The sequence below is a fragment of the Vespa crabro genome, chromosome 10 (genome assembly GCF_910589235.1).
Source record: "Vespa crabro chromosome 10, iyVesCrab1.2, whole genome shotgun sequence".
Lineage (NCBI taxonomy): Eukaryota > Metazoa > Arthropoda > Insecta > Hymenoptera > Vespidae > Vespa > Vespa crabro.
In genome coordinates, this window is record NC_060964.1 from 2465001 (window position 1) to 2492869 (window position 27869).

The window sequence follows — 27869 nt, forward strand, 5'->3', positions numbered from 1 at the left end:
GAGATGGGAGATACAACGTCGAGAGAGAAAGAAAGAGGGAGAAATAAAGTCTCTACAGCGAAGATCGCGTAGCGAGGACAAACTGGCATACCAAAGACAGACCAAGTCCAGATGCTGTCTGTCTTACTAAATGCGGCTGCTTGGAGATCATAGAGTACTTTGGGATATCCTGTCTCGGGGAAATCGTTCGACATGAAACAGGAAGTGGGGACAGATCCTGTGCGAAGTCATACTTTGAAATCCCAGGGGTTAAAACGCTCCACATCGTATGCCTGTGTATCGTCACTGTTAACTTCTTACATTCCTACTCTTCCGTCCTTAAATTTTTTCATTTGTTTGAACAAAAAAGGCACTTTATACCACACATGAATTTTGAAAGTATGAGTTCATTCATGATTATTTATTTTAATCAATTTATATCATTTGCTAGAAACCATATTAATATAAGGAAATTAATGTCCCTTTTCCAGGCTATTTTTCAAATATCCTATTTGTATAGAATTTAATTAAAATTGGTTTTTAATTATGAGATTTAAATTCTTTTTAAATGCAAGTACAATAAGGTATGTATAATAAATATATCGAGTATATAAATATTATTTTTAATTCTTTGATTTATAAGTGTATCCATTTTAATGATATAATATAAAATATTTTTTCTTCGAAAAAACAGATAAAAAAAAGAATAAGATGGACATATCCAAGATATTATCTCTCTGCATTCAAGCACGTAGACGATTTAGAAACTGGTTGCTCCTTCGTTATTACCAGAGATGCATCGGTCAGCCTACTAAAGGAATGGTGGTCACTTGGGAAGAAGTAGGGTTGATCGTCCAGGTAAGAATTATATATCTATATATATAATACTAGTTGGAGAGAACCCGTCGAGAAACTACTTCACCTCCAAGTTCTCTTTCTCTTTTTCTCTTCCTTTCTTTTCCCCCCATCCCCACCCCTTTCTTTCTTTCCACCGACAGAGATTTCCTCTCCTACGATCTCTCTCCCCCCACCCCATCGACCTCGGTTTTTACCATCTCCCTCTTTCTCTCTTTCTTTCATTCTTTCTTGTCTCTCTCGTATGCGCTTTGCCTCGTCTCTTCTAGTCTCTATCTTCGTTTCTCTCACTTTAGACTCTCGCAGTTATGTCGTGGGCGGAAATTAGTATAACTCGTCGGACTAGTCGCGTTGCGACCGCGCATTAGTACGCACGTACTTCGAAAGAAACATCGAGGATAGATACAACGAGATAAGAAGAAAAATATCACATATCTGTATTTTGTAAAAATGTCCTTTTCCTTTTTCCCTTTCTTCCTCTCATCTACAATTTATTAGACAGAGAGTGATCGTGTGTGTTGTGATAACAATGAATTAATTTTTTTTATTTTTGTGCATGAACTGCGACAACATTAAATCAAATATCAACAAAAACTGACGGACCATTCTTAATGATACGTGAATTTTTATTTTCTAGACTCTATATCAATTTCATGTATTCAATTGGGTGCCGTGATTAAAAAAGAATCATAAAAACAAAGAATAAAAAAAGAAAAATTTTTAAACTTCCTCGACTCTGCGACGATGAGGAATAGGATTACATCATGACAGAGCCGAAATCGAAGGCAGCGTAAGTATTTTTATTGATCGATCGATCAATATTTTCCATTTTTATGATCGAAAAAATACATTAAACGTTCGTGTTATAATTATTTTAATGAAATTTTCATAGGATCGGTTAGATTCAGTCAGTTTAAATCATAACTTCCTTGTAACCAATTGATCTTTACCGGTATCATCGTTAAAAGGGTATCGACTTCAATGTTGCTTCAATAGGACAATAGAAATCTATGTATCTCAACTTGCTCATAATAAATAACTTAAGAATCTATCAGAAATATTTGACAATCTATATATATATTATTATTATTATTATTATTATTATATATATATATATATATATATATATATATATATATATATATAAGTTGTCAAATATTCTCTAGAATTAAATTTTAGATAAGATGTATACCTAAATAATATAAACGTTTTTAAAGATCGTGAAAAGATCTACTGTTTACATGATGACAGAGACAAGCGAAGACAACGTGCGTTTATGAATTATGCAAGTAGTACACGTGTTTGCTCTTCCGTGTAGTGTGCCGTATATTTCACCGAATTCACAACATTCACAGAATTATCTTACGATTCCTCGTATAATGTGGATTCAAACAAACTATACGATGAACAATATTGTCCAACGATGAAACTCACGTGAATTTGTAATTAGGATGTAATTCGGTGTAATCGTATTGATTCGTTAGCGACAATTTAACATTCTTTGATCTTCTAACGAACAAGATTTCAATAATACTTAATATTTATTTGAATAATTTTTATCGAAATAGTAATACTTATTTAAATAGTAAATAGAAGTTGAATTACGTTGATTACATTGAACAGTATTAAAGTAAATTGTTTTAATAATTAAAGTACATTATACAGTATTATATATGAAGTATAATACAGAAATACATTAGTACATTTGAAGTAGTATTATATATCTACTAGTAGATTATACTAGTAATAGTATATAATATTTGACTAATCGCAATAGTAATAGTAATGAAAGTTATCGGAATAGTAATAAAATTATTCAAATAAATAAGAACTATTCTTCGATCTTTCAACGAGCAAGATTTGCATTATACTTAAACGATTGTAATGATCCTAATATCATGAAATTTTTCGAATTGTAGATAACACATTATCGTTAAATGACCAATCACTAAAATAAAGTATTAAAAGAAAATTCAAAATAGACATTTCAAGCGTGAAATACCACAGGCATTATTTTCAAAACGAATGCCAATGAAATGAACTCTAGCTTGTGTTTATCGCGTTAAATTCAAATTCCTCGATCGTATCCTACGTGGTGGTTGACGTGCATGAAACACGTGGCTATGGCTCGCGCCGAAGTAAAGTTATTTTTTTTCCATGTTTATTGAAGTCTCGTTTGAAAATAAACAATACCAGACACCGTAGAAAAGCAAGAGGAAATTCTTTCTATCTTTTGCATCGTGTCAATGGAAGCAAACTATGCCCACTCCTTCCGAATCCCATTCATCGAGTTTCGTCTTAAAGATGTTTAATATTTGCTCTCTCTCTCTCTCTCTCTCTCTCTCTCTCTCTCTCTCTCTCTCTCTCTTTCTTGCATTACAAATTAATGAGGAGTCAGATTACTTAAATTTTACACGTATATCTGATTCAATATTTAATATCGAATGGAATTCAAAGTATGAATCTTGTCAATGGAGGACACACACACAAGTACTTAACGGTTTCTCTTATCGATGATATTAGGCATGCATGTCGTGCGATATACGATAGAATAGCAGAGATTATACCAACGAGACGTTAGAAGAAAAATGAGCAAGAAGAAAAAAAGAAATTTCTTGCAAGATTCGCAATGTTTACATCGTTTTCGTGTAAGAAGAGATATCTATTACGTCGTTCTTTCGAAGATGCCGAAGATTATTAGTCGAGGCATGTTTTTGCGCAAGGGCCTTCGATAATCCATAAATAAAATAAACAGAGATTGAAATCCTCATCACGAAGAGACGAATTCGGCGGAGGGATTGCATTTGCATCGTCGACTCTCACGAGCGAGCGAATCGAAGCGTTGCATTTTGATTGCGCTTCGGCTGTCTGCACACGCGCGTCGAGTTTGCGCGCGAGAAAGCGAACTAGCCAGCGAATATTTATTGTGTACATAGGACAACGACGATGATTGAGTATATATATATGTATGTGTGTGTATGTTGCGCCCTCGAGAAATATGACACGTGCGCACAGGCAATTTTAAGTAGGCGAAGAGAAACTACCGAGTACCATACATGGCGAAGCGACTTATTGTATTTTCTTCAGCTACTCTCGTTTCTACTTCACATTTGCTTTCGTGACTGCACAAACCGGATAACAACCTACAAAGAGAAAGAAAAGAGTAACATAAGAGATACTTCCTCCTTTTACTAAGCTAATATCTAATCACTTTAATCATTTACATATTATGTGTTGTGGCAAATAACTGTTTTTAAGGAAATGTACAATTTTATTGTTAAATTTCTACGAATTCTTATTAGCGTACGTTTTTATAATTCAATGTATATATTTTATATACTTAGATATATAAGAGATTACGATGAATCTCCTCCTACCAATAGTTCTAATTTTTTTCTTTCTTTTTTACTTCTAAGATTTCGATCTCTTTTTTTAATTTGTACAAAATGAGAAAAGTTTCAAGAGAATGCTTTATAATAGACACGAACGCATTCGTAAGTACTTGTAATGTACGCGCATGAAAGCACAGACTCGTGTATCAAAGATGACGTAGATAGATCGCGATTCAACTGCGGATGTAATTACATCGAGAACGAGCCGGAAGTGGAAACAGTCCGAACGCTTTTGCCGCTTAAAGAGAGTCTTTATACGGACGAGTTACGTCGATCGGTTGCGATCGACGTTTGGCTTTCAACATTTTCTCTTTCTCTCTTATTCTCCCTTGCTATCTCCGTGGGGTTAAAAACTCCCTGTGGAGACTGGATGACGTGCAGTTTATAGCGCACTAATCAAACATATAAGATCTGCTATTCGTCTCATGCATAGATCTCAATGCATCTGTATGCGTGTATTTGTGCCGAACTTTATTTTAAAAGAAAAAGATCTCAAATTTACAAGAAATTTTATTGTTTTTTTTGTTTTCTTCTATGTTTTTTTTTCTTTCTCTACAAATGTCGAGAAATTTCATTTTGATCGTAGAACGAAGTCAATTCGTAGAACTTGTATTTGTGCTTTACGTGCGAACACGAACGTGACTTCAATACTTTGGAAAGAACTACTCGATGCTTTGGAGACAAGATACAATAAGAATACTTGGACGTTCCCACTTTATGCGTCGTCATGAATCTTTAAAATTCTTACGAACAGCGACTTCTCTGAACTATGTAACAATTCAACCATTGTTAAAGTTTCTACGAGAAAGAGAAAGAGAGAGAGAGAGAGAGAGAGAGAGAGAGAGAGAGAGAGAAAGAAAAGAAAAAGAGACGAGCTTATTTATTTGCATAAAACGTTTGAAATACGCGAAAAGAGCTCGTGCTAACGTAATCTTTACATCGAGGCATGTACCGGCTACTCGCGTCGATTAATTTGAATAATGGCAAGCCATTCGGTTTAAGTTTATGCTCACATATGTAATCTGATCACGCATGCATAAAATTCGGAAACAAGAAACAAAGGGACGAGCACTTTATAAATTGCATTAATTTCAAGTGTTGCATGTATGGTTATGTGTATATATATATGTAAATCATTTTTTATCTATATGAATTTAAGTTATCTAAGAAAGAATCTGAGAAATAACAATCTAATGTAAACCGATAGTAATGTATTCAATATGTAATCAATGATTACAAGTAACACAATCTATAATGCCAAACTGGTACGCAGGGTACCAACAATGGTGATTCATTACGCATTATAATGACAACAACGGTTTTATAATCGTCGTGTGGGACGATAGATCCTTTGTCACGTGGTATAGGTCAAAGAAATGAACGAATTTCAATATATCAATTACCTTTTGAACAAGAACTTTTAATTGTCATAAAAACAATTGTCATTGTAATGTATTTTCAGGTGATGCCAAAGGAATCTTGTTGCGGGTTACTGGTAACCCTAGTGCCGTTATTCGTCGGTGTTTGTGATTTCGTCGGCGCGATATCCGGTTCCCAGTACCCTGTGTGTAAGCCAGGTCTAGAATTCTGGTCCACCGAACGTGCATCTTGTTGGCCCTGCACAAGATGCGCACCAAAGTTCACATTGAGCCCTTGCGCCGTGCATCAAGACGCGATTTGTGGACCACTTTCAGCTTTGGAGCTTGACTGGTCTTTTCTTTCAACAAGGAAGAGACCTGAGAATGGGCAAAGACGTTTGGAAGCGGTGACGTCAAAGATGCTTTGGCGATTTCCAGATCTAGATCAACAACAACAAAAACAATCGCAGGAGCAACAACATCAACAGGAGTTAAGACAGGAAACGAGAAGTCTCGTCGATGCTACTTACGACGACGAAATAAACGTGGGAGACATTGACGAGTTTTCTTCTCAAGAACAAAAAGTAAAGAACGAGAATCGTAACTGCGTATATAGACTTCTAAAGTTTCTCTTTTTTAATTTCGATAGCTGTCGGTTAGTATAATATATGAGGGTTTTATATACAAACGTTTTAGAGACACACGTTTTACTTTCGCAGAGGCCATATGATCCTCGAGAGAGGAGAAAATCGAACATCGAAGGAACTCTTTCATGGGATTGGCAGACAGCCGCCCTTGTACTCGCGGTATGTGCCTGTGTGGTATTCTTTTTGGTAGCAGGCTGTTCGGCCTTGGTTTATGCGAGACAATGGCGAAGGATGAAAAAGAATTTTGAACCAGGTATATGTGTATTTTTTATTATATTCTTTTACTAACTCATATTTTCTAAATTAATACAACGTTTAAATCGGCTTGCCTCGAAGGACAAACGAAGATACACGTCTTCCTCTCTTATCGACATTGAAAATCGACATTGAGCATGTTCGCCATTAAACGTTATCCTTCCTGCGCTCGAAAGGACCGGCATCTTGTGCGGCAAAACAAAAGGGCTCGCCTCCGGACTCTGGGGAAGTACGCGTAAACGTATACTCCGCAAGTCCTTTAAAATGCAAGGCGAGATTTTCTTCATTAGAGGGCTGATCACGGCCTCTCCTCACCTTGGCTCGACCTACCGCGCCCGGATATGACGTCTCCACGTCCAACGCGCTCAACGTACCATCGCCCACGCTGTCACTATCGCGTACACCGTTCCGCGTTTACTATATCTACTTATAACCAGGGCCGTATTTAGTACGATCAAATTATGATCGAATTTTTAAACTTTTTCTTATAAAAAATAGATAGACGATTTTTATCTAATCATATTTATTTTCATGATCAAAAATCATGTTTCTTCTTTTTTTTTTATCATAAATAACAGACAATATTTTTTCAAAAATTAAAATTATCTTCAATTAATATTGACATAGTAATTTGTAATTTTTAAGAATTAAATTTTCTTGTTGGCAGTAATTAGAAATCACTATGTAAGAATTAATCGAAGATAATTAAATTTTTTCTTATATTATTCTTATCTAATTGTATAACATCTCAAATCGATGTTAAAGCAATTGTATGCAAAGTATTACTCTTCAAAACGTTTCTCCTTTACAATCGTTACTATAGAATAAAAAAGAAAAAAAAAATACAAAGAGAAGTGTAAGTCGCGTAACGTTCTTATGATCTATGGTGCACGTGTATACGAGGCTACTACATGCATTTGCATAACGAGCATTACGTAGAACTCTTTCTCGCCGGAACACCTCCCCACTATTGAAGTCGTGTATCGTGCCACGTATCGCGTGCACGTTTGTGGGAACCGATTCAAGCACGATTCGTTAATGAAGTTCGCATGAATGAAGCTTCGTTACCGGCGTCCTTTCTACTATCAAACATGTATAACGTGAAATCGGTGACACGTAAAGTATTATAAACGTGATAATATAAAAGATGACGTATGAATTCGATAATCTCTGCTATGGTTCTATAACGATCTCTATAAAAATGTAAATAATACATATAATTAGATAGAATCATATAACATTGAGAATCAGATTTAAATTGCGAAAAATGCAATTGAGATGTGAAAATTACATTTATTTAAAATTACACACGGTGTCATTAATAACATTAATAACAATGATTGTCCTTTATAGAAATCACATTTGAAATATAAGAATTAAATTTCTTTAAAATAACACGTATCCAGTATCAATAATTATGATGTTTTAATAGTACAATTTGGATTGATTCTTTCTAACGGATTCGATCGTAGATAATAAGTATTCATTTGTAATCGGTACCGTTCCATTACGTCTAATGGTCGGCCCACCCGGGGTTACTGATTCTGATTAGCTACAATATGGAGAGGACCTATAAAAGACGTCCCGCTTAAGTCTCAACCTATTAGGAGTAAGCAGCTGTCCAAAATGGGCCTTGAGAAAGCTAAGGCACGCATTCCATGGCCATTCATGCTACATTCCACCTTGACTAAACTCGATGCAATCAAAGATTATATGTTCGAGCAATTCATCGTGTGATTTCATAAGCATTCTTTATATTTTGCAAGGCTCGACTCTTTCTTATTTGTTATGTTGTTATGTTACTATATATAAGTTATTAATAATTATTCTTTTTTTTTTCAGTTGGTCTCGAAGAAATCTCTGCCCGATTAAACGTTATGGTAAAGGCAGAATTGGCGGAACTCGTTGCGGGTGCGCCGATGAGTCCAGGTGATCCAGAAACTAGGTGTCAATATCTTGAGAAATTATTAGGTAAGCATTTGAAAATGTTATACGTATTTCACAATATCTGTTTAATTCTTAAAAGCTATCATCAATGAAATTTCATCTCAAGAAGATAAGAAATATAATTAATTTGTCCTAATTATCATAATATCTAAATACTTTGCAATCATTATATATTAGTATAGTATATACTATTATATAGTATATACTAAATTTTTTTTTTTATTACTTTCTATAATAGAAAATAATAATGATAATAATAATATTATATATATATATATATATATATATTTTTATACAAATGTACTAACTTCTTTTCTCAATGTTTTCAATAAAATAAAAGATAACATACTGTGGTAAAATTTCACTTATGATAGCATTAATGTAATTTCTTTTCTTTTCTTTTTTTAATAATAACTTTTAAAGGGTTAATCTCATACAAGAATCATAAAGGACAACTTGAAGCAGATTTTTCTACGATATATACTTATATACTAATAGAGATATCACGTGGCGTATATCGTTCGTGTTTATTCGTTCGATAAGTGCATATTACATTAATCTAAAGCCCCATTTTGATTCTGACCCTCAGTATAGATGTACTTGCGTACGCATTCGCGACGAACGCTTTGCGAAGAATGATCGAGACGAGTATACGAGAGATAAATGGATGGAGTATGGGTAGGGGTAGAGTATGGTACGGTAGGGAAGTGGCAGAGAGGGATTTCAAAGAGGGCGTAAATAATAAATTCATTTGATTCGAACCGCGGTTGAATGTGCTTCACGCATATACGTCACGTACGTTGTGGGAGAGAACGTGTAAAGAACTTATCCTCGATAATGATCCTTGACTAGAATCGACCTTTTACGAAATTCACTCAATCGATCGTTTCCTGCGGTTTGATCCTATGAATGAAATGAAATTCATTGTTTGAATTATATTTAAGAATTATTAATATCGTAGTATCAAGATTTATTAAAATGAATCAGTCTATATGGAAATTTAATAATATTAATCTGTTAACTGAGATGATTTTTGATCTATGAACGTGGACCTATGAAATTTATCTCGATTAAAAGTAAAATAAAATAAATCAATAAATAAGATAAAAAATTTAATTAATAAGTCATAAAAAAAGAATTGAAAAGTATTAATAATGTTTCCTTAATAAAAGTTAAAATTGTCTATAACGCCATGTAACTTTGAGGTAACATACTGTGATATTTGTATTTGTTAAGTTTCACTTTATTCTGTTACAAATTTTTTTATTGTTACTTTATATATATCCAACGTTTTAAATATTTATTAAGTATAAGTTATACTATACTAAATATATATATATAGAACTTATACTAGTATAATAATAGTATAGAATACTAGACTATATTAAATATAATATAATTATTCTAATATAAGTAGATAATACTGTTAAATAACTTTCACATTATATAATTTTTTTTGTAAATGCAAAATCAAATTGGATTCTAGAGAATTAAATCTTCTCCAGTTAACAGGTTAATAATAATCATAATGGTATTAATATAATTGTTATAAAACGAGAATAAATAGAACTTTGAATATAAACTCAACCGATTCATTAAGTATTAAGTATTAATAAAAATAGTATGTTTTATACTATTTTAAACAATCATATTATTAATTTTCATAAGAACAAGTTTGAAAAGAAATCATTTAAATTATTTGAAGGCAGATATACGAATTAAATATTTAGTTGTCGTCATTTTAAACGAATAAAATCAAAAATACAACAATATCTGCTGAAATAAGAGGACAATAAACGAAAAGATAATGATCATACGATACGCCAGGACGCGATGTTTGACTTACAGCTTACGCTCCTGGTATATTTCAGGAAATAGTCGGAGTTGTTTGTAGTACTCATAAAATAGACGAGACGATAGCAAAGTTGTGGCTAGATGCCATGGCCTTTGGAATTTCTTACGTGGCCTTTAGAAGGGTAAGACATACACTTCAGCTTAATTATTTATCACATAATAAAACAAAATGACGCGATTGTTCCTAACGTTTATCTGCCTTCATTCATTTTCGACTCGGTGCTCTTACCTCTAACTTTAGAATCTCATCGTTGAGAGAACATGCGCCAGTTTGCATTTCCGAGATTGACGCGCGTGATGCTGAAAATCAAACCTACAGTCCAATTTTAGGCTCAACATTAGACGATATATCGCATATATGTATGTATATACATACATACGTTTCGTTAATATATATATATATACGTGTGTGTGTATAAATTGATTCGATCGTTCGAGAAATACGAACACGTTTAGCGAATTGATTAGAAATAAAAGAGAAAACACAGGAAGTATATATCGTTAGATAAATATCAATTGAGAATTAGAAAGAGAGAAGAAGGGAGAGAGAGAGAGTCCTTATATATGTACGAAACGTATGTACATTAATTCGATCAATGTCAATAATCTAATCGTTCGAAAAATTCTAACACGTTTAGAAAATTAATTTAAAATATAAAAGTGAACAGGAAGTATATATATATATATATATATATATATATATATATATATATATATATATTGTTAGATAAATATCGATTGGGAAAGAAAGATAGATAAAGATGAATAGAGAAAGAAAGAGAGAGCCCTTAAGCAACGTAGATGAATTGGGGAAGTACTCGGTTTGGTTGATTGGCCGGTCGATCGCACTTGTTTCCTCTTGCTTACAGACCGGAAACGCGAAACTCCGGTGATGGCTGGTTGGCCGGAAGTGGGTGGGAACCTCTACATCGAGGAAGGGGAGACACCGAGAAGCAAACGTTCACAAATCGCGCGGATTCATCGAAACATCGAAACGATTCTCAGCCACAAGACGAACGTCATTGATTGATCGAATAAAATTAAGAGAGAGAGAGAGAGAGAGAGAGAGAGAGAGAGAGAGAGAGAGAGAGAGAGAGAGAAAAGAGAAAGAGAGGATGAAAATTTTTTAGAAGAATCTTTCAAAAATTCTCTCGCATCTCGCCGGATGCTGGAGCAACGATGACGTATTGGAAGGATTTCTCTACAATGCACAAAGTGTTTTGTACACAGTTATCGAGAGGTATATATCGTTCTTCTTACCCTTCATCCTTCCCTCTTCACCTTTCCGTTCTCGATCGATAACATGATGGAATGTACGATACGAGAATGTATTTTTAGAGAATTACGTCATGATCTAATTCTTTATTGCCATTTTATAAAGTAAACGACGCTTGTGTGTCAAGATTACGAACTTATGGTGTGTATGTATATTCTTCTCCACCTTTCTTTTTCTGCACCTGGTTCCTGATATAATTATAAGAAATTTTCGAAGAATACTTGATATAAGGGTATATCCTCTTATATATTATTGGTCCCGAAGCTCGAGTGAAACTCGAGCAACGAAAGACCGCTACGCTCTTCCAGAGAAGAGAATTTCTTCAAATTTATTTATTTTTCTCTCTCGTAGTTTTAATACGCAAGGAAAAAAAAACGAAAAATAATGAGAAAACTTTGTAATATAACACGAGCCTTTGTATTCATACACGTGACACGATTATTAAAAAAATAAAGTGTATAAATATGTAGAGGCAATTGTCCGATTGTATACACTACTCTCCTTCGAATCCTTTTATTTTTCCAAGAGACGCATGAATGTTGAACAGAAAACAGGATTTAGTTTTAAGATTTCTTTTTTCTTTTGTTAGCTTATTAAAGATTCAAATTGGTGATCAAACAATTTAACAAATGGATATTCGTTTCCTTTTACGGATATAAATCATATGAATTTCTTATAAAATATTTCATAATGAAAATTACAATGAGATATCGTTGAATTTGATTTGTCTTAAATTTTAGAGGAACAACACAAGGGATATTGGAGAATTGAAAAATACGTATCTGATGAGAGAGTCTTCCGGTCTATTCCTTATATACATGTAAGAATTATGTATTTAAATTGTACCCATTACACCGTAGTAACATCAACAATATAATTTTTTTTCCCATTTTTATAGAATTAAATATACTTTAATTTTATATCATATAAATTAAGGGGGGACAGAGGGCGGGTTGCACCTAAGGCTTTTTATTCGAAATTGTGTTCATCATATTTTCGTATTTCTAAATACCTTTACGTCTATCTTCTAGGTTTAAGACTATTTTCTTTGTAAACGTGATCACAGTTGTAAAGGCATTGCTATTCTAAGCACGTGTGGTAAATGCGGGCACGCTTCTGGTCCATATATATATATATATAAACATACATATATATACATATATATATATATATATCTAAATGTGGGATTAGACAAGAATCTTTTCTTTAATTCTTTTAAATCGATGTTAGAATCGGTTTGCATCTTTTTCATTCTTTTTTTGTTTTATGACAAATTAATTAATAATCAAATTCAAGAAAAATAATTATTTAAATCAGGCACTTATTTTCACAATACCATAAAAAATTCACGAACTAATATGATGAACACGCAATGTTGTAAAGGTATCTAAAAAATTTGTACGTCAATGATGCTTTAATAAAGATTGACAGTGCAATTAACAAATTTAATAACTTGAATTCATATACATATATATATATATGTACATATATATATATGTATATATATATGTATATATATAAAACTCTATATATATTTATATTATTTTGTTTCTTTTTTCTTTAAAAAAAAACATTATTTACCAATAATTTTTTTTGACTTCGAAGATTCTTTACGCGCTTATTATTAATTTACAAAGATAATCCAATGAATTTCTAGAGAAAAAGCACCGTTAACGCTGATCATTTGTTTACAATAATACACTACCTCATCTCTTGGAATGCAAAGCAATAATAAATTACTTATATGCTAATAAATAATATTGATCATATTAAATACTATGTTGAGATATACAGAACAATTATTAAATAACTACAACCATTTACAGCAGTGTTGTGTATCTCTCTCTGTATGTGTGTATATATACGTGTAGTTGTGTCTCTATTCTTTTCCTTATATAAATATATATATCTGTGCATAATATTAATTATGCATGCCATGTACGTAGTAATCACTATTTAGATTTCCTTTCCATTTCGCATTTTTCTCTTAATAATTTGTTTATTTCTGTACAAATATTTATATATAAAATAATCTTCGACATAAAGGCAAAGCAGAGAATATGACCCTGTTCTAAGTAGTGCATATATCGTGAAATAATACGTATTTGCAAAAACTCTTTTCTTTCTTTCTTTTTTTTTCCTTTCATGTCAAGGTCAAATCTCCGAACCTGCCTTTTATATAGTACATGCCTGGTGGCTTGTGCCCTGTACACGTTATCCTCATTATCGGCTGTACCGATGTATAACATTCCTACCTAAAACAGGTGAACAGGTGAATCAGCAATACACATCGACTCGCTAATAAAATGTTTAGCTAGTGAAGTATATCGTCCACCTGTTAAAACCCACATATCACCATGAATTAGTAGGATAAACGGCAAATGCTTTTAACTAACCCGATGTCGTGTTCATTCTGACATGTGAAACGTGTGTGCAAGAAAGTGCAAGAGAAGGCAGAGTTTAATATACTAAATATATATATATATATTTTGTTGTTATTGTTGTTATATTAATGTATTACGCGTTCGTATATGGGATATACTTGAGGATAACTCGATTAAGAAGTAAGTTCAAAAATACATCGTGTCTGTTTCAAAGCATTTAAGCCGCATATCAAGAGCATAACTGAATAAGGTATCTAATAGAAATTTTCTCATATTTCTTTGTAATCTATCTATTTAACTCTGTTTATCTTTGAAAAAGTCTAAGACTATTCCAATGTTTTTATCTATAGATATATCGAATGAGTCAGCTAAAATTGAAAACTCAAATATCTCAATTAGTTTGAATTATAAAAAAGAAATTTCTCTCGAAAAATATGTTAGATACAAAAGAGTTAATATTTTACAGTGATTACAATGGTACAAATTTAAATCGACAATCGAATTGAAACTTTACAAAATATGACTTTCAGGTAAAAGTTCTCATCCTAACAATATTAACCTCTGTATAATCCAACTATATTTTTTTCCCCAGAAATATTTGATATAATAAAAAGTAACCGAGATATTCATGGTTCTAGTTTTATGTAACTTATTCAATATAACTATATATATATATATATATCTAAGTAAATACTACTAATAGAGCTTGGAATAATTCTGTAAAGCTCTATGGACGGATCGTTCGCATGATGACAATATGATGGACGAGTAAAAATCGGCAAATTTGAAAAAAGGCACAAATCTTCCCATTACGCGCAGAATTTTTAAGGGGAAGGCAGCACATGGCTATTACCAAAATTCACAATTTTAAATTACTACATATCAGGATAAATATATATATATCTATATGTATGTATGTGTATGTACTTGTTAAAAGTAGTTCGTTGGGGATCGAGTTTTTATATCTGAATGTTTGAAAATATAAATATATATATTAAAATATATATATTTTATATTTTAAAATAACATATATATACATATATATATGTATATATATATATATATATATATATATATATATATTTATATTTTCCCGGCGCATATTCATATACGGATATTATTTGACATATAATTCTACGTACCCTTTCTGGATAAGATGGTTTTAAATAAAGAGTGAAAAATGATATGCCATTGCATACTTTTTGTTCGCTGCTACTGATGACTTTTGCTCAATAAATGCGAATTAAATTGGTACAAGTTACAGCACTGCTCACCACATATATTGCACTTCCATGGATTGCTCTCACTGTGACAACCTTTGTGAAGAAAGTACAACGTCTGATCTGGAAAAGTAATTCTACAGTGTGTACACTGTAAACCGCTACTTCGTGGATCAGGTCTTGTCGATGTCGGGGGTTCACCCCTTGAATGTAGATTGGAATTTGAACCATTATTATTATTAGTGTTATTATTGTTACTGCAACTTGTCGAAAGTTTACGACATAGATCATCTCGTAATAGTGTCTTCAATGGTGAGACCTTGATTAACGATGGCAATGAAAGATTGCTAGATGTTGCTCCACTATCTTCCATACCATTGCTATTTGGCTCTTGTTTGATAGGAATTAAAGAGATTGAAGGTGTGATAGCTTCTTCTCCACCACCCACATTCCTTGTAATATAAGATTATTTATTCATATTCTCTGATATTAACAAACAAATTAAATATCCAATAAAATATTCTTAAATAATAATGTACTTACCTATGAATGCCACTACTGTTAATAGGTAATTGATGATGACTACTGCTTGGAGCATTACTATTGCTATCTGCACTTTGTGGACTATTTGGACTATCACCATTTAGTGGAGCAGGACTTGAATTCCGTTGATTAGTAGTTTGTTCTGGGTAAGGAATGGATATTTCAACGTGAGGAGTAAGAAAGTGCATTGGAGGAGTTGCGTTGTCCGCTGATCTATTGCCAGTACTATCACCACTGTCGGATAGGGGAGCAGATGGCATGGCTTCCCCAGGTGTGCAACTATTTAATATTGAAGTTGAACTGTTTGGTCCTGGATTATCTAAATCTATTCCATGTCTAAACACAAATATATATATATATATATATATCTGAGTAAAGGTATTCTTCAGATTATAATTATATTTGCAAACATAATACAGAAAAGTATAATTCATAAGAATTTACCTGTTAAAAAAGTGCAACCTAAGACATTTCATTGTTGTTGCTCGATAACTACATAATGGACATGATTTAACCATATCCTGTTGTCCTACATGTTCATTTTGGAAATGCGCCCTCATGGCAATTTGTCTTTGGAAACCTCTATTACATATTGGACAATGATATGGTAAAGTTTTTGAATGAGTGGTAAAATGTTCTGCAAGATGATCTTTTCGAAAGAATCTTTTCTGACATACTCGGCACTCATATGGTTTTACACCTGTATGCCTCATCTAGAAATGAAAATATAGAAAGAAAAAAAAATGAATACGATATAGATATAAAAGATCTAACTTCTTTTTTTTCTTGGCACAGCTGTCATATCGATTTGGCACAGCTGTCATATAGATTTACCTTGTGCCTTCTCATATTAGCTCCATTAGAAAATTTCATATTGCAAACATCACACTCAAATATTTTTCTGTGGGTTCGTAAACCCGAATGACCCTCGTCTCCATCTCCATCGTTTTCAGGTCCATCGATACCTTCTGCGCTTTCTCCTGGTTCACCACTTCCAAGACACTGATCTTGATGAGCACAAAATGCTGTTTTATTTATAGTTTCATAATTGTCACAGCGATCGCATCTGTGAAAGTGACAAAATAATGTATAAAACATATTATGTTATACATTAATACATTTCAATTTTGTGCCAATTTTTTTTTTATTGGCTTCTAAAGGATGTGAAAGCTAATCTAACCTAAATGCTGGAACAGCTCCATCACTACTATCATAATTAGTATTAAGAGCTGCTTCGTTGTCTGGATCCAATGCTTCTTCTTCTCTATGATTAGAAGAATCACCAGCCTCTGCATGCGAAGAGGAATGAGAGTCTACCTCGTTTTCCCCGCCGCCACCATCGACTCCATCTGACATGATACCAAACGGTGGAACTATCTTGAATCCTTCATCTAACCTGCACCATTAAGAGCTTCTTTGTAACAATTACCATTGATATTTTTATTTCAATATAAGATGTGACATCTAATAAATTTTAATTTATTTCAATAACACCACTAACTAAAAATGACAACAAATTTCAATTTAAGATGTAATTTCGACATTTTAGAAAGGAGAAACTTTAAGAGAAACGCCCTTAAGACATTTATCATTTATCAAAGTTTCGATCTAACATGAATTTCGTCTTACACGGTATTAAAAGAGACATATACGTATACTCTTACAATAGGACACGTATACTTTTCGAATTCTGATCGAAGATAAAAAAAATCTCGCGAAGGAGAGAGTAAATACGTGGAGTGAGTTTAAACGTAAAATTTTGCCGAATCACATCGACGGTATACGTATTAATACAGGACGAATTTTACACATATAGTTACCTCGTTCGAAAGAGACAATGACGAACGTAAACCTTTACCTGTCAGTTTGTGGTACCTAGTCGAGTGTCAAGACTCTCGTATCGAAGATCGAGCAGGTATTCGAGAGCAAGGTGCAACGGTACGAGTATTACCCAATCCTGGGAAGATTACGGCATAGAAACACCTGGTGGGTAAAGCGCAATGCCAGAGTGCACTGCACTTTGTCCCAGTTTTGACCGAATCCGTCACTCGTGACGTAGTTTTCGCGGCTTTTCCGCGGAAAGACAGCGCCGTCGAAAGAGAGAGAGAAAGAGAGAGAAAAAGAGAGAAAGAGAGAGAAAGAGAGAGAAAGAGAGAGAAAGAGAGAGAGAGCAAAAGATCTAGAGAATGGTAGGAGTGGGAGAGAAAGCAAGAGCGAGAAAAAGAAAGAAAGAGAAAAGAAACGAGAGAGAGAGAGAGAGAGAGAGAGAGAGAGAGAAAAGAAAAGAGGTCGGGACACGCGTCTTATTTACTTACTCACATTCCTTAAAGGTGGGTTGGCAAGGCCTCCTTCAACCCACGGAATTTCTCTCTTCTATCTCACAACACCACGCGCATCCTCCTCGACGTTTGTTTCTCCTGTTTTTTTTTTCTTTTCCCTCCTTCTCTCAACGATAGATAGGCGAGTAAAACGTAACGGAAGTGCGCCAAGTATCCATATCCTCGTTCACCGATATCGGTGAGCATTGCTACCAATCCATTCCTGATAACTTCATATCCAAGTATCCTCTCTCCTGTATTTTCCCGTTCGTTAAAAGGATAATGAAATCGATCTCAATTCTTCGAAGAAAAGGACGACGGAAACAAAAACGATGATCGTACGACCGAATCGCTACTCGTTCTTCGGCTCTTTTTGTACGTAGTCGTGCGAAATCTTTTCTTCGAGTGACTCGAACATAACCTTACTTTCTTTGTTTCTTTATTTTTCCGCCAATCAAAGGTTGGTAACGTGTACAATCAATTTTAACTCGTCGTCGTTGTCGTCGTTGTTGTCGTGTCGCCGAACGTCACGCGCAATCTCAGCTTTTTCGTTTCTAACTTGAAAGATTTTTCTTTTCAAAATAAGATTTGTATTTGTAATTACGAAGGTAGGATAAATAAGTAAGCGCGTGGGCATATCGCGGTATGATCGAAATTGAGCGGATCGAGAGTATGAAATTTGAATCGAATGACGCCAAATCGATTCACCGTGCAAAAGAAAGTGGAGAAGATCACAAATCGGTGCGTGTTTTTTGATCATCTCTCTTGAGATACTTTATCTTAATCGGATATTCTCCATTAATTTCATTGTTCGTCTTAAAAAGAAAAAACACATTAATTAAAATAAAAAAGAAAATAAAAAATAAATAAAAGACAAGAAAAAAAAAAACAAGAAAGAAGTTAACCAAATTCGAAATTGAATTCGATTTATTTAATGGTACACGTACATATAGTACATTTATCGTATGTTCCCAATTGGCAATATCGTTCGATGTTCTTTCAGGAACACGATCGACGATAACAACGATAGTTCATCTGTACAAAGATAAAAGATAAAATATATCTTTTATGTGGGTGCACGATCGATGATAGGAAGGACACAAAATCATTTTTCCGTGATAATCGGATATATAAATGCGTCGTTCAAGAAACATAAAAGAAAAGGATCGTAAAGTTCCATTCATTCATTAAGGACATCGAATTTCATGAAAAGGTAATATCACTTATTCGAGATTAAAGATCGAGATAAGAAATCGATTATCAAGTCGAGAACAAAAGAATAACTTGTATTATCGTTTACTTATTTTCGCGCGACGCGTAGCGTCACCGTGTGAAACCATGAAATACGTCTCTTTTATACACATCAATCATTGTTCACGCTTCGAACCATGATCACGATTTACGTAATTCATCAGATATTTTTTTACAAATGATATAAGCCTAAATCAATAAAGATAATAAATCGTACTTTATTTTTGTATTTGAATAATATTACGTTTACTTTATCTTTTATATACGATTTGAAAAACAAAAATACATCCTTCATTTTTTTTCTAAAGACCTTCATTGAATGTTATTTATTTTTGTTAATTGATCTAATCTTTACTCTTAAAAATGATAACATGATCAAAGATGATATAAAAAAAAATAAAATACACTTTCGAGTTTATTAGGATGAACTTATGAGAAGATAAAAAAGAGAAGTGGTATATAGAGTGGGAGAGGGAGAGAGAGAGAGAGAGAGAGAGAGAGAGAGAGAGAGAGAGAGAGAGAGACAATGTGGAGGCAGAATACGTTATGATGGCGTAGCCATTGGGCGTTGCTCTTTAGTACCTGTTGACCGTTCGCACAACATTCGCTTATGAACGTTTATATATATTTTTTATTTAAGTAAAAAAAGTAGCAGATACATTTTATCATCGATTGAAATGAAAATCATGAAACGACACGGTAAGATTCATCTCTATTTTCGACTTTATCGATAAGATTGTTAACGATCATTTGTTATTGTTGTTTTTTTTTTTTCGAGAAATTTCGTATTATCTTTATTAATATTCATATGCATGCGATGTAAAAAAAGAAAAGAATAACTACCACGTTTGATAATGTTTTTGTTTTTGAATGATAAAGAATGGAAATTATTTACCGATCAAAATAATAATATTGTTTAATGTTAAATGACAAATGACAAATGACAAATGACAAATGACAAATGACAAGTGAAAGGAGTAAGGACTTGTTAGCAACGATACTTTTAAAGATAAAAAACATAATCTTTCTTTCTTTCTTTCTTTCTCTCTTTCTTTCTTTCTTTTTGATTTATAAATACCGCATTAAATATTAAAGCTCGGAATCGCTAAAGTAAAATCTTATGACTCATTCTGAGGTTTACGATGCTCTTTGATGGTCGCGTGCTGTGTGTCATTCAAGGCCGATCTCGTCTGATCTGTTTTCGATGTTCTTATCACATTGTTGACCGGTCATGAGTATATTTTTGTTTATATAATGCATATACATACAATTTATGTAATTACGAAAGTATACAAGTAGTTTTGTCGCTTAGTCATTATTATAATATTGTTTATTGTGTATTGGATAATGTTTTATTTATTTTGTTATTAATGAATTTTTAATATTTTAACGACTTTAATCCTTAATTATGAATATAGCCGAAAAGAAATTATCCATTATTACTATTTACATATAATAGACGGTCAATAATATTAATGTTACAAAAAAAAAAAGAGGCGAGTCGTTTCTTCTTCGTTGAAACTATTATTATTATTATTATTATTATTATTATTATTATTATTATTATTATTATTATTATTATTATTATTATTATTATTATTATTTACATTAAAATGATTTTCTCTTTCAGTGATAAGTTATGGGAAAAAGTGAGGAGAGAAACGACACTACGGTGCAGGTGAACGAATCGAATTTCTTATCTAAAAATTCGAGCGAGGCAAGTAAAATGTTGGAGGCTGCATTATTACAAATGGATGGAATAATATCCGGTAATTATCTTTCAAAAAATTATAAATACCTTTCTACTTATGAATTTTTTTAACAATAATTTTACGAAAATAACGACGTATCTCCTAGAGCTTATAGAATAAATTTATGATTTTTCAAGTTGACTATCTTTATTTTTGATTTCATTTACTTGTTGATTTGTAGGAGCATGTACCGAGCAAGGTGCCGTCGAAGGAAACACAGAATGGAAGAATTCCGTGAAAGAAGCAACAAGAAATCTCGTAGCCGCAATAAAAAGTGCACCTACGCCGCCACCCCCGCCGGATGCTAGTACCATTGAAATTTTCATGCAATGGATGCAGCCGGTAAGGAGCATCATTTTTTTTATTCACTTATAGAAGTAACAATAGCAGTGGTAATAGTAGCTTGTACACGTTGTCTTGTATGCTGACATGAATGCAAATCTAAAGGAAAAGTTCGAGGCAGGATAATAGAAGAAAAACGATACATGTCCTTTTCTTTCTTTCTTTTTTTTTTTTTTTTTTTTTTGTTATCGTTATTATTGATGGCCCATTTCCGGATATACTTATCTTTCGCAATCAGCGCAGATGTCAATGAACACGTGGTTCGCATATCCGGACTGATTTCCGGCACGCGCACGTCTTTCCACGCACGTGTTTCATGTGCTGTATGTACGCTAGTCAAATGCGTCTCACGTATGTTAGTCCTACATCCGGATGTTCTTAAACTTTATCTAGACGGGACATGATACTAACGATCTACGATGAAGCGTGTCTTGTTTCATAGTAAACGAGAACGTAATTTATAGAAATATCTTATAATGCAATTTATACGTTTCTCAGAGGCATTACCTTTCGCCGATTGATATCTACAATGAGAAATAGCTATCTTTGGTGTACTCAAAAAAAAAAAAAAAAAAGAAAGAAAAAAAATGAAGTAATTTATTTCATGAAGTATAGCTCTTAATTGAACGTTCACATAGATATCGTTAATTGATAATGTATTATATCTCGACATTCACCACTTATATACGTATCTGCGTATCTTCATCCTTGATCTCTCATCATTATTGCAAGGAAGGGGCAGCGATCTCGACTAATAAAGAGGGAGAACACACACTCTATTTATAAGTTCAATCTCTCTCTCTCTCTCTCTTTCTTTCTCTCTCTCTTTCTTTCTCTCTCTCTCTCCCTCTCTCTTTCTTCTCCTCCTCTTCTTCTTCTTCACGATGAATTTCGTGATGTTAAATTTAGTTTCGATGTAGACGAAGCCGAGCCTGGCGTATAAGACTAAGTTTCATCTATATTCAACGTACCGAATTGTTTCAATATTTTACGCCGATAAACAATACTTTTTTAAAAATTGTAGAAAACTATTACTCGCCTTTTATATTTTTTTTTTATTCTGAAAAATTTCCATATACTCAGGGACGTTTTTTTTAAATATATTATTTCCTGGTAATATACGTGTGGAATACATTTATACATTATTGAACTTATAAGTTCAGATTATATGTTTAAATAATGTGGTGCAATAATGATATTTTGGAAGAAGGGGTAGCTATTTCTTTATAAGGAATGGATAATACGTGGACCAATTATCCTAAAGAGTACCAGAATTTAATTGCTATCATGGAAGAAGAAAATAAACAACATAGGAAAGGTCTTTAATTGATATATTTTAATAAATAATATTTGTTTATTCTTATTTTATTGAAGTTGATGAAATTATTTTTTGAAAATAACGATTAGTATTATCAATATAAAATCAATTTCTTTATGCTAATCATTATCAACATTTCAGATAAATTTTTATAAGCAAAAGGTATCTAAGAATAATTAATTATAATACAAAAGTATTTTGTGGATCCTTTTATGTTAAAAAAATACAGAAATCAATCTTTCTAGAAACATTTGGTGTTAAATATGGGTTTATTGATTTTATAAGAGGAATTTGAAGAGAAATTCATTTATTCTTATCTCAGAGATAGTAAAACAGTTCTTCGAATCTAATTCAGATTCACAGTCAGATTCATCAGATGCAGCTTCAACTATAAAACATTGGGATAGTCAGTGGACACCTTCAGAAGGATATGATTCTTCTGGAACGTCTAATTCTGGTTGTGGTGAGGATTATGCCGAAGATTATCAACACAGAATACCAGTTGATCTACCTAGATTTGTTGAAGATTGTCACAGTGCTTGTAGGTCTCAGACTTGTCTTTGTCAGGTACTTGGAAGAATATATTCTATGAAATTGTTGTTTGTATCCGGTATTAAGAATATTTTATTTTCATGAATTAACGCATATTTGTAATATCATACTGCAGGGTTGTCTATTCGAATACAGTAAGATGATAAATCTTCAAGGCAGTATGTCCAATATTTGTGGAATACCAACATCAAAAACCAATCCAACTCATTTATCGACTCTTCCACCTTTGTATAGTACACCATGTTCAAGGTTTTTGTGCTTGTTAATTTTTTGAAGTATATAAAATAGGATATACAAGAGTAATTTCCAAATGATCTATTTATGTAAATTAGTATCCAGAGTGAGCTGCCACATCATTGTAGCAAGGACCATCTTCCTTTAAGTTGCAACTGTCACAAGATGTATTCTTGTCATATGCAACAAATTCCATTGCATTTAAAGGAATGTCATTTACATTCCAGTGACAAAACAAATAGCACTACTTCTCTTTCTGGAAATTCAGTAGGTCGTTGTGTTGGTTCATTGGATAGAAGAAGACGAAGATTCAAAAGTAAAACTGATCATAATCAGAGGACAAAATCACATAGTGATTTAATATGCTGTGCTAAAGATAGACCACATTACTGTTCTTTACAGCAATTTCAATGTGGCAATAATTCACATTTATATAGCTATTATAATAAAACTGAGGTATTCTGCTATGCGTAAAGAACCAATAATAAGTTTTAACTAGTTAGTTATTTTGTTAATTTAGTTAATTTAGAATTTGTTTCATCCAGAAATGAAGATCACCAAATAATTCTTAAAACTTCTTCATGTTTGTTTTTTTTTTCATAGGAACGTCTCCAAAAATTAGAAAGCGAACGTGGTGCACTTCATATGGAAGTATCAGTTTTGTCAGAGCAAGTTGATGCACAGTCTAGTAAAATTCAAGAATTGGAAAATATGCTTAAAGAAAAAAAGCATTCCCTCAGACAAATGGAAGAAGCTTTACAAAAGGTTAAATATGAAGATATATTAAAATTTAATATATATCGATTTTAATGTAATGCAATTTTAATTTTTTATTATTTTAAAGGAAGTATTATCAAGAAGTGCATTAGAGACACAAAAACTAGAGCTTCTTAGTTCTCTTTCTGAACTAAAACTCAGACAAGCTAGTTTAGAACATGAAAATTTAGCATTAAGAAATACAAATTCATTATCCAATGTAAGTAATTAAATATTATTCATATATACTTTTTTTAAGTATAAATCTACAGCTACTCTTTCTTCAGGGGGAGAGATTCAGTAGGCATGCTGGTCAATATAGCAGTCTTCCAAGGCCACCAACATCTTCAAAGAAAGGAGTCGCGTTTGGTAAGGTTTCGAATTTAATCTCTGGAGAGCACACAACAGTACCATTGGCTATTAGAGGAATCTCTGCGAGATGTCTATCAGCTCCTATTCTAGGTTCCTAATTGAATCTTTACTTAAGCATGTTTATGCCATGTTTGCTTGTTTCTAATAACACAGTCTGTTTAATAACCATTTGTTTGTTGACAAAGGAGAAGCCAATTTTAAAATGTAAATTTAAAATAAGTAATATATTTAAACGTAAATAACTATGCCATAATCAGGGTATTATTTTAACATTTAATATTGAAAATAAATCAAATATATATATATATATTTTTTTTACTTCCTCTTTAGCGGAAGAAGAAAAAATAGTAATTGGAGAATCAAGTTTTCAACCAGAATCAACACCACCAAAGCCACTTGCAGAATTGTCTATAGAAGAAGTTGGTGATTGGCTATCTCGCATTGGCCTGGAATGTTACGCTGCAGAATTAAGACGATGGGGAGCTACTGGTGTAAAGTTAGTTGAGGCAACGCCAAATCAAATTGAAAAGGAACTTGATATAAAAAATATATTGCATAGAAAAAAATTACTATATGCAATTGAGTCTGAGAGATCTAATGCAGAAGGCTTTCTTGGTTCAGAAAAGGTTGTGTAAATAACGTTTTATATGAATATACATAAAATATACATTAATATACATAAAGTGTTTTACTTAATGTATTTTTGATATTTTTAATTTTTGTAGATGGATAGTGCTGCAGTACTACGATGGTTAGACGACATTGGATTACCTCAACATAAAGAAGCTTTTCATAATGCCAAAGTTGATGGTAGAGTATTACATAGATTAACAACAGAAGACTTATTGAATCTCGGTGTGACAGCTCAGCTGCATGCAGCTAGTTTACGACGAGGAATTCAGGTAATATTATATAAGTATAAAGTTCAATAAAAATGATAACAAATTTATTAAAATTGTATTCTTTGACAATGACATTGTGTAAATGTAATTGACATAATTAATCTTATAGATTTTGAGGGAGTTGAATTTTGAATTTGATAATATGGAGAGAAGATCAGTAAATGGGAATGGCGCAGATGGAACTAATGTCACACTATGGACTAATCATAGAGTGATGGAATGGTTGAGAGTGGTTGACCTTGCAGAATATGCACCCAATATGAGAGGCTCAGGAGTGCATGGAGGATTAATGATCCATGAAGGTCGCTTCACCTCAGAATTGTTAGCCACTATATTAAGCATTCCACCTTCAAAAACTCTATTAAGAAGGCATTTGACAACTCACTTTAATCAAATTCTTGGTAGAGAAGTTGTACAGCATAAAAGAGAGATGGAAAGTACGCTTGGATTTGTACCTTTAACTCTTACGGCTAGATTGAAGGTTGGTATATCAATAAAAGTGTAAATAATTATGTATTTTATATATAGCAATATAATATATTTTTATGTTTGTATAAAAGGCACCAAAGAAGTCTCAGTTCACGTTAAAGCGTAAAAAAAGTAAAAACGAAGTGGATTATGGAAATCTGGTTTGTCCTTTGGAAACATCACCACCAGGTACACCATCAACATCTTCGTCAACACCAGGCAGTCCTAATTTGAACTCACCCTCACTCTAACCATAATCACAGATTCATTCAAGCAGTCATCTTAACTAACTCGTAAGTCTAACTCGACTAATATTTCAATATCACATTGCTTATAATGATCAAATTTATAAAGGTGTAGGTCTTATATTTTTATTTCTTTATAGGATCAAGCTATATAATTGATTATAAGCATAGCAGTAGTTATCTTTATCAAATCTTATTCCTTTCAAAATAATCCAATACTATACCATTCTATTTAACTATTTACCAAATATTTTATATTCTGCTTGTATCTTTCTTTTTCTTTTTTTTTTTTTTTTTTTTTTAATATAGTTGCTTTTTTATGTTTGCTTATTAATTTCTGATTAATTTTCCGCATATTATAATTCATCTCATTATCTGTATCATTGCTTAGAAAAAATTTCTTCATTTCTATAAATTAATTGTTTTCAGATCTAGAGGATACTGGACAAAAGAAAGTAATTGGTTGTATATGAGGAACATATATAAAACTTATTTTGTACAATGAGTATATTGGACGATTCATTCTATACCAAAAAATATTTACTTTTATTAGATTTGATTAACAGGCAAGCTATTAACAGAGAGAATGGAGGTGTAAAAATTACAAATCACAGATAAACAGGGACCATTTTTTTACGACACGAACGTATTAACAATTTGTGTAATCAAAATAATAACAGGACAGTATAGGTGCCTTGCTATATATAACGTCTTTAGATTATGTCATATATCTTCAAACAGATTTCTAATAACCTTATCAAGATAATAGTAATTGTTCAATACTAAATAATTGACGCGTTGCAAAATTTATATTTTCATATTACAAATAACACATGTATTTTGTATGTAGTTTGACTATTAATGTGTTATTAAAAATTATTATAGTGATATAATATAATTAATTTAATTGCTATCTGAAAATTGTATACAGTTTTATGAAATTTTTGGACTCTTTAATATATTACAAAAAAGTAATCTAGTAAAACAACGAAAATTTTTAAGTTTACATATAATATGTGATAAAAGTAAATACACAAATAATATAAAAATTTTTCGAGTGATTATTTACTTTAGTTTTTATATTTTCCACAGGAGATTATATTACACTTGGATATCATGAAAGAAGGTAAAATATTAAGGCTGAATTATTACCCTTGGTTTTATAATTGTTTACGCTAGCAATGAATCCAGACGTAATTTTTGATCGATTTTGATGAATAAGATCTCAAAAATAAAATTTTAAATGAGATAGCTTTTTCGAATTTTTTAAAAAGTTTTGGATTCTTTGGAAAAAACGTTGAAAAATGATTTTCATAGATAAGCTTGAATTGTATCTTTTGTTCCCTGAACTAATCGATGGCTTACTTATTTGTGTAAATATTTCAAATTGAAAGAAACACGTTTCGCAATACTCACACGAAGAAGTTTTAGTGATAGGTTCGGTGGTTTTGTCAATTATTTTACCAAAAATTATAATTAATGAATAGTTATATATTATATATTACTTTAATAAAAATCAAAATGTTAATAAAAATCTTATATTATCTATGAGGTAGAACTTTTAACGTTACTTTTTTTGTGGTTTTCCTTGTAGAAATAGAACACTATATTATTACTATTACTATTATTATTATAATAATAATATATCAT

At 32.2% G+C, this 27869-nt stretch overlaps 3 protein-coding genes across 10 annotated transcripts; 2 read left to right on the forward strand and 1 right to left on the reverse strand.

Annotated features, from left to right (window-relative positions):
* The first annotated feature begins 1116 nt into the window (after positions 1 to 1116).
* On the forward strand, positions 1117 to 15872 carry LOC124427257 (tumor necrosis factor receptor superfamily member wengen). Of its 2 annotated transcripts, none has more exons than XM_046969914.1 (5): positions 1117 to 1624; positions 5689 to 6168; positions 6304 to 6484; positions 8329 to 8457; positions 15736 to 15872. In XM_046969914.1, exons 2-5 carry the CDS (start codon positions 5692 to 5694, stop codon positions 15741 to 15743), a joined length of 795 nt encoding a protein of 264 aa, XP_046825870.1. In that variant the 5' UTR covers positions 1117 to 1624; positions 5689 to 5691; the 3' UTR covers positions 15744 to 15872. The 2 variants fall into 2 exon arrangements, with proteins under 2 accessions (XP_046825870.1, XP_046825869.1); XM_046969913.1 differs by lacking the exon at positions 15736 to 15872 and adding an exon at positions 11157 to 12032 and having other exon boundaries at positions 1119 to 1624.
* LOC124427256 (zinc finger protein ztf-16-like) lies at positions 12347 to 18402 on the reverse strand. Of its 4 annotated transcripts, XR_006942924.1 has the most exons (7): positions 18030 to 18402; positions 16891 to 17106; positions 16545 to 16776; positions 16155 to 16423; positions 15711 to 16046; positions 15090 to 15619; positions 12347 to 13818 (listed from the first exon to the last, which is right to left on the reverse strand). XR_006942924.1 is itself a non-coding variant. In XM_046969909.1 (6 exons), coding segments are annotated over exons 1-6 (1515 nt in total). In that variant the 5' UTR covers positions 18032 to 18402; the 3' UTR covers positions 12347 to 15159. The 4 variants fall into 4 exon arrangements, 3 of the variants coding, with proteins under 3 accessions (XP_046825865.1, XP_046825867.1, XP_046825868.1); XM_046969909.1 differs by having other exon boundaries at positions 12347 to 15619; XM_046969911.1 differs by having other exon boundaries at positions 12347 to 15619; positions 18026 to 18401.
* Positions 18403 to 21217: 2815 nt separating this feature from the next.
* On the forward strand, positions 21218 to 27774 carry LOC124427254 (liprin-beta-2). Of its 4 annotated transcripts, none has more exons than XM_046969907.1 (12): positions 21218 to 21372; positions 23046 to 23257; positions 23358 to 23491; positions 23575 to 23932; positions 24080 to 24241; positions 24321 to 24452; positions 24520 to 24694; positions 24935 to 25230; positions 25330 to 25506; positions 25616 to 25987; positions 26067 to 26267; positions 26649 to 27774. In XM_046969907.1, exons 1-11 carry the CDS (start codon positions 21360 to 21362, stop codon positions 26223 to 26225), a joined length of 2190 nt encoding a protein of 729 aa, XP_046825863.1. In that variant the 5' UTR covers positions 21218 to 21359; the 3' UTR covers positions 26226 to 26267; positions 26649 to 27774. The 4 variants fall into 4 exon arrangements, with proteins under 4 accessions (XP_046825863.1, XP_046825861.1, XP_046825862.1 ...); XM_046969905.1 differs by lacking the exon at positions 21218 to 21372 and adding an exon at positions 22470 to 22690; XM_046969906.1 differs by lacking the exon at positions 21218 to 21372 and adding an exon at positions 22470 to 22690 and having other exon boundaries at positions 26067 to 26163.
* Positions 27775 to 27869: the final 95 nt, after the last annotated feature.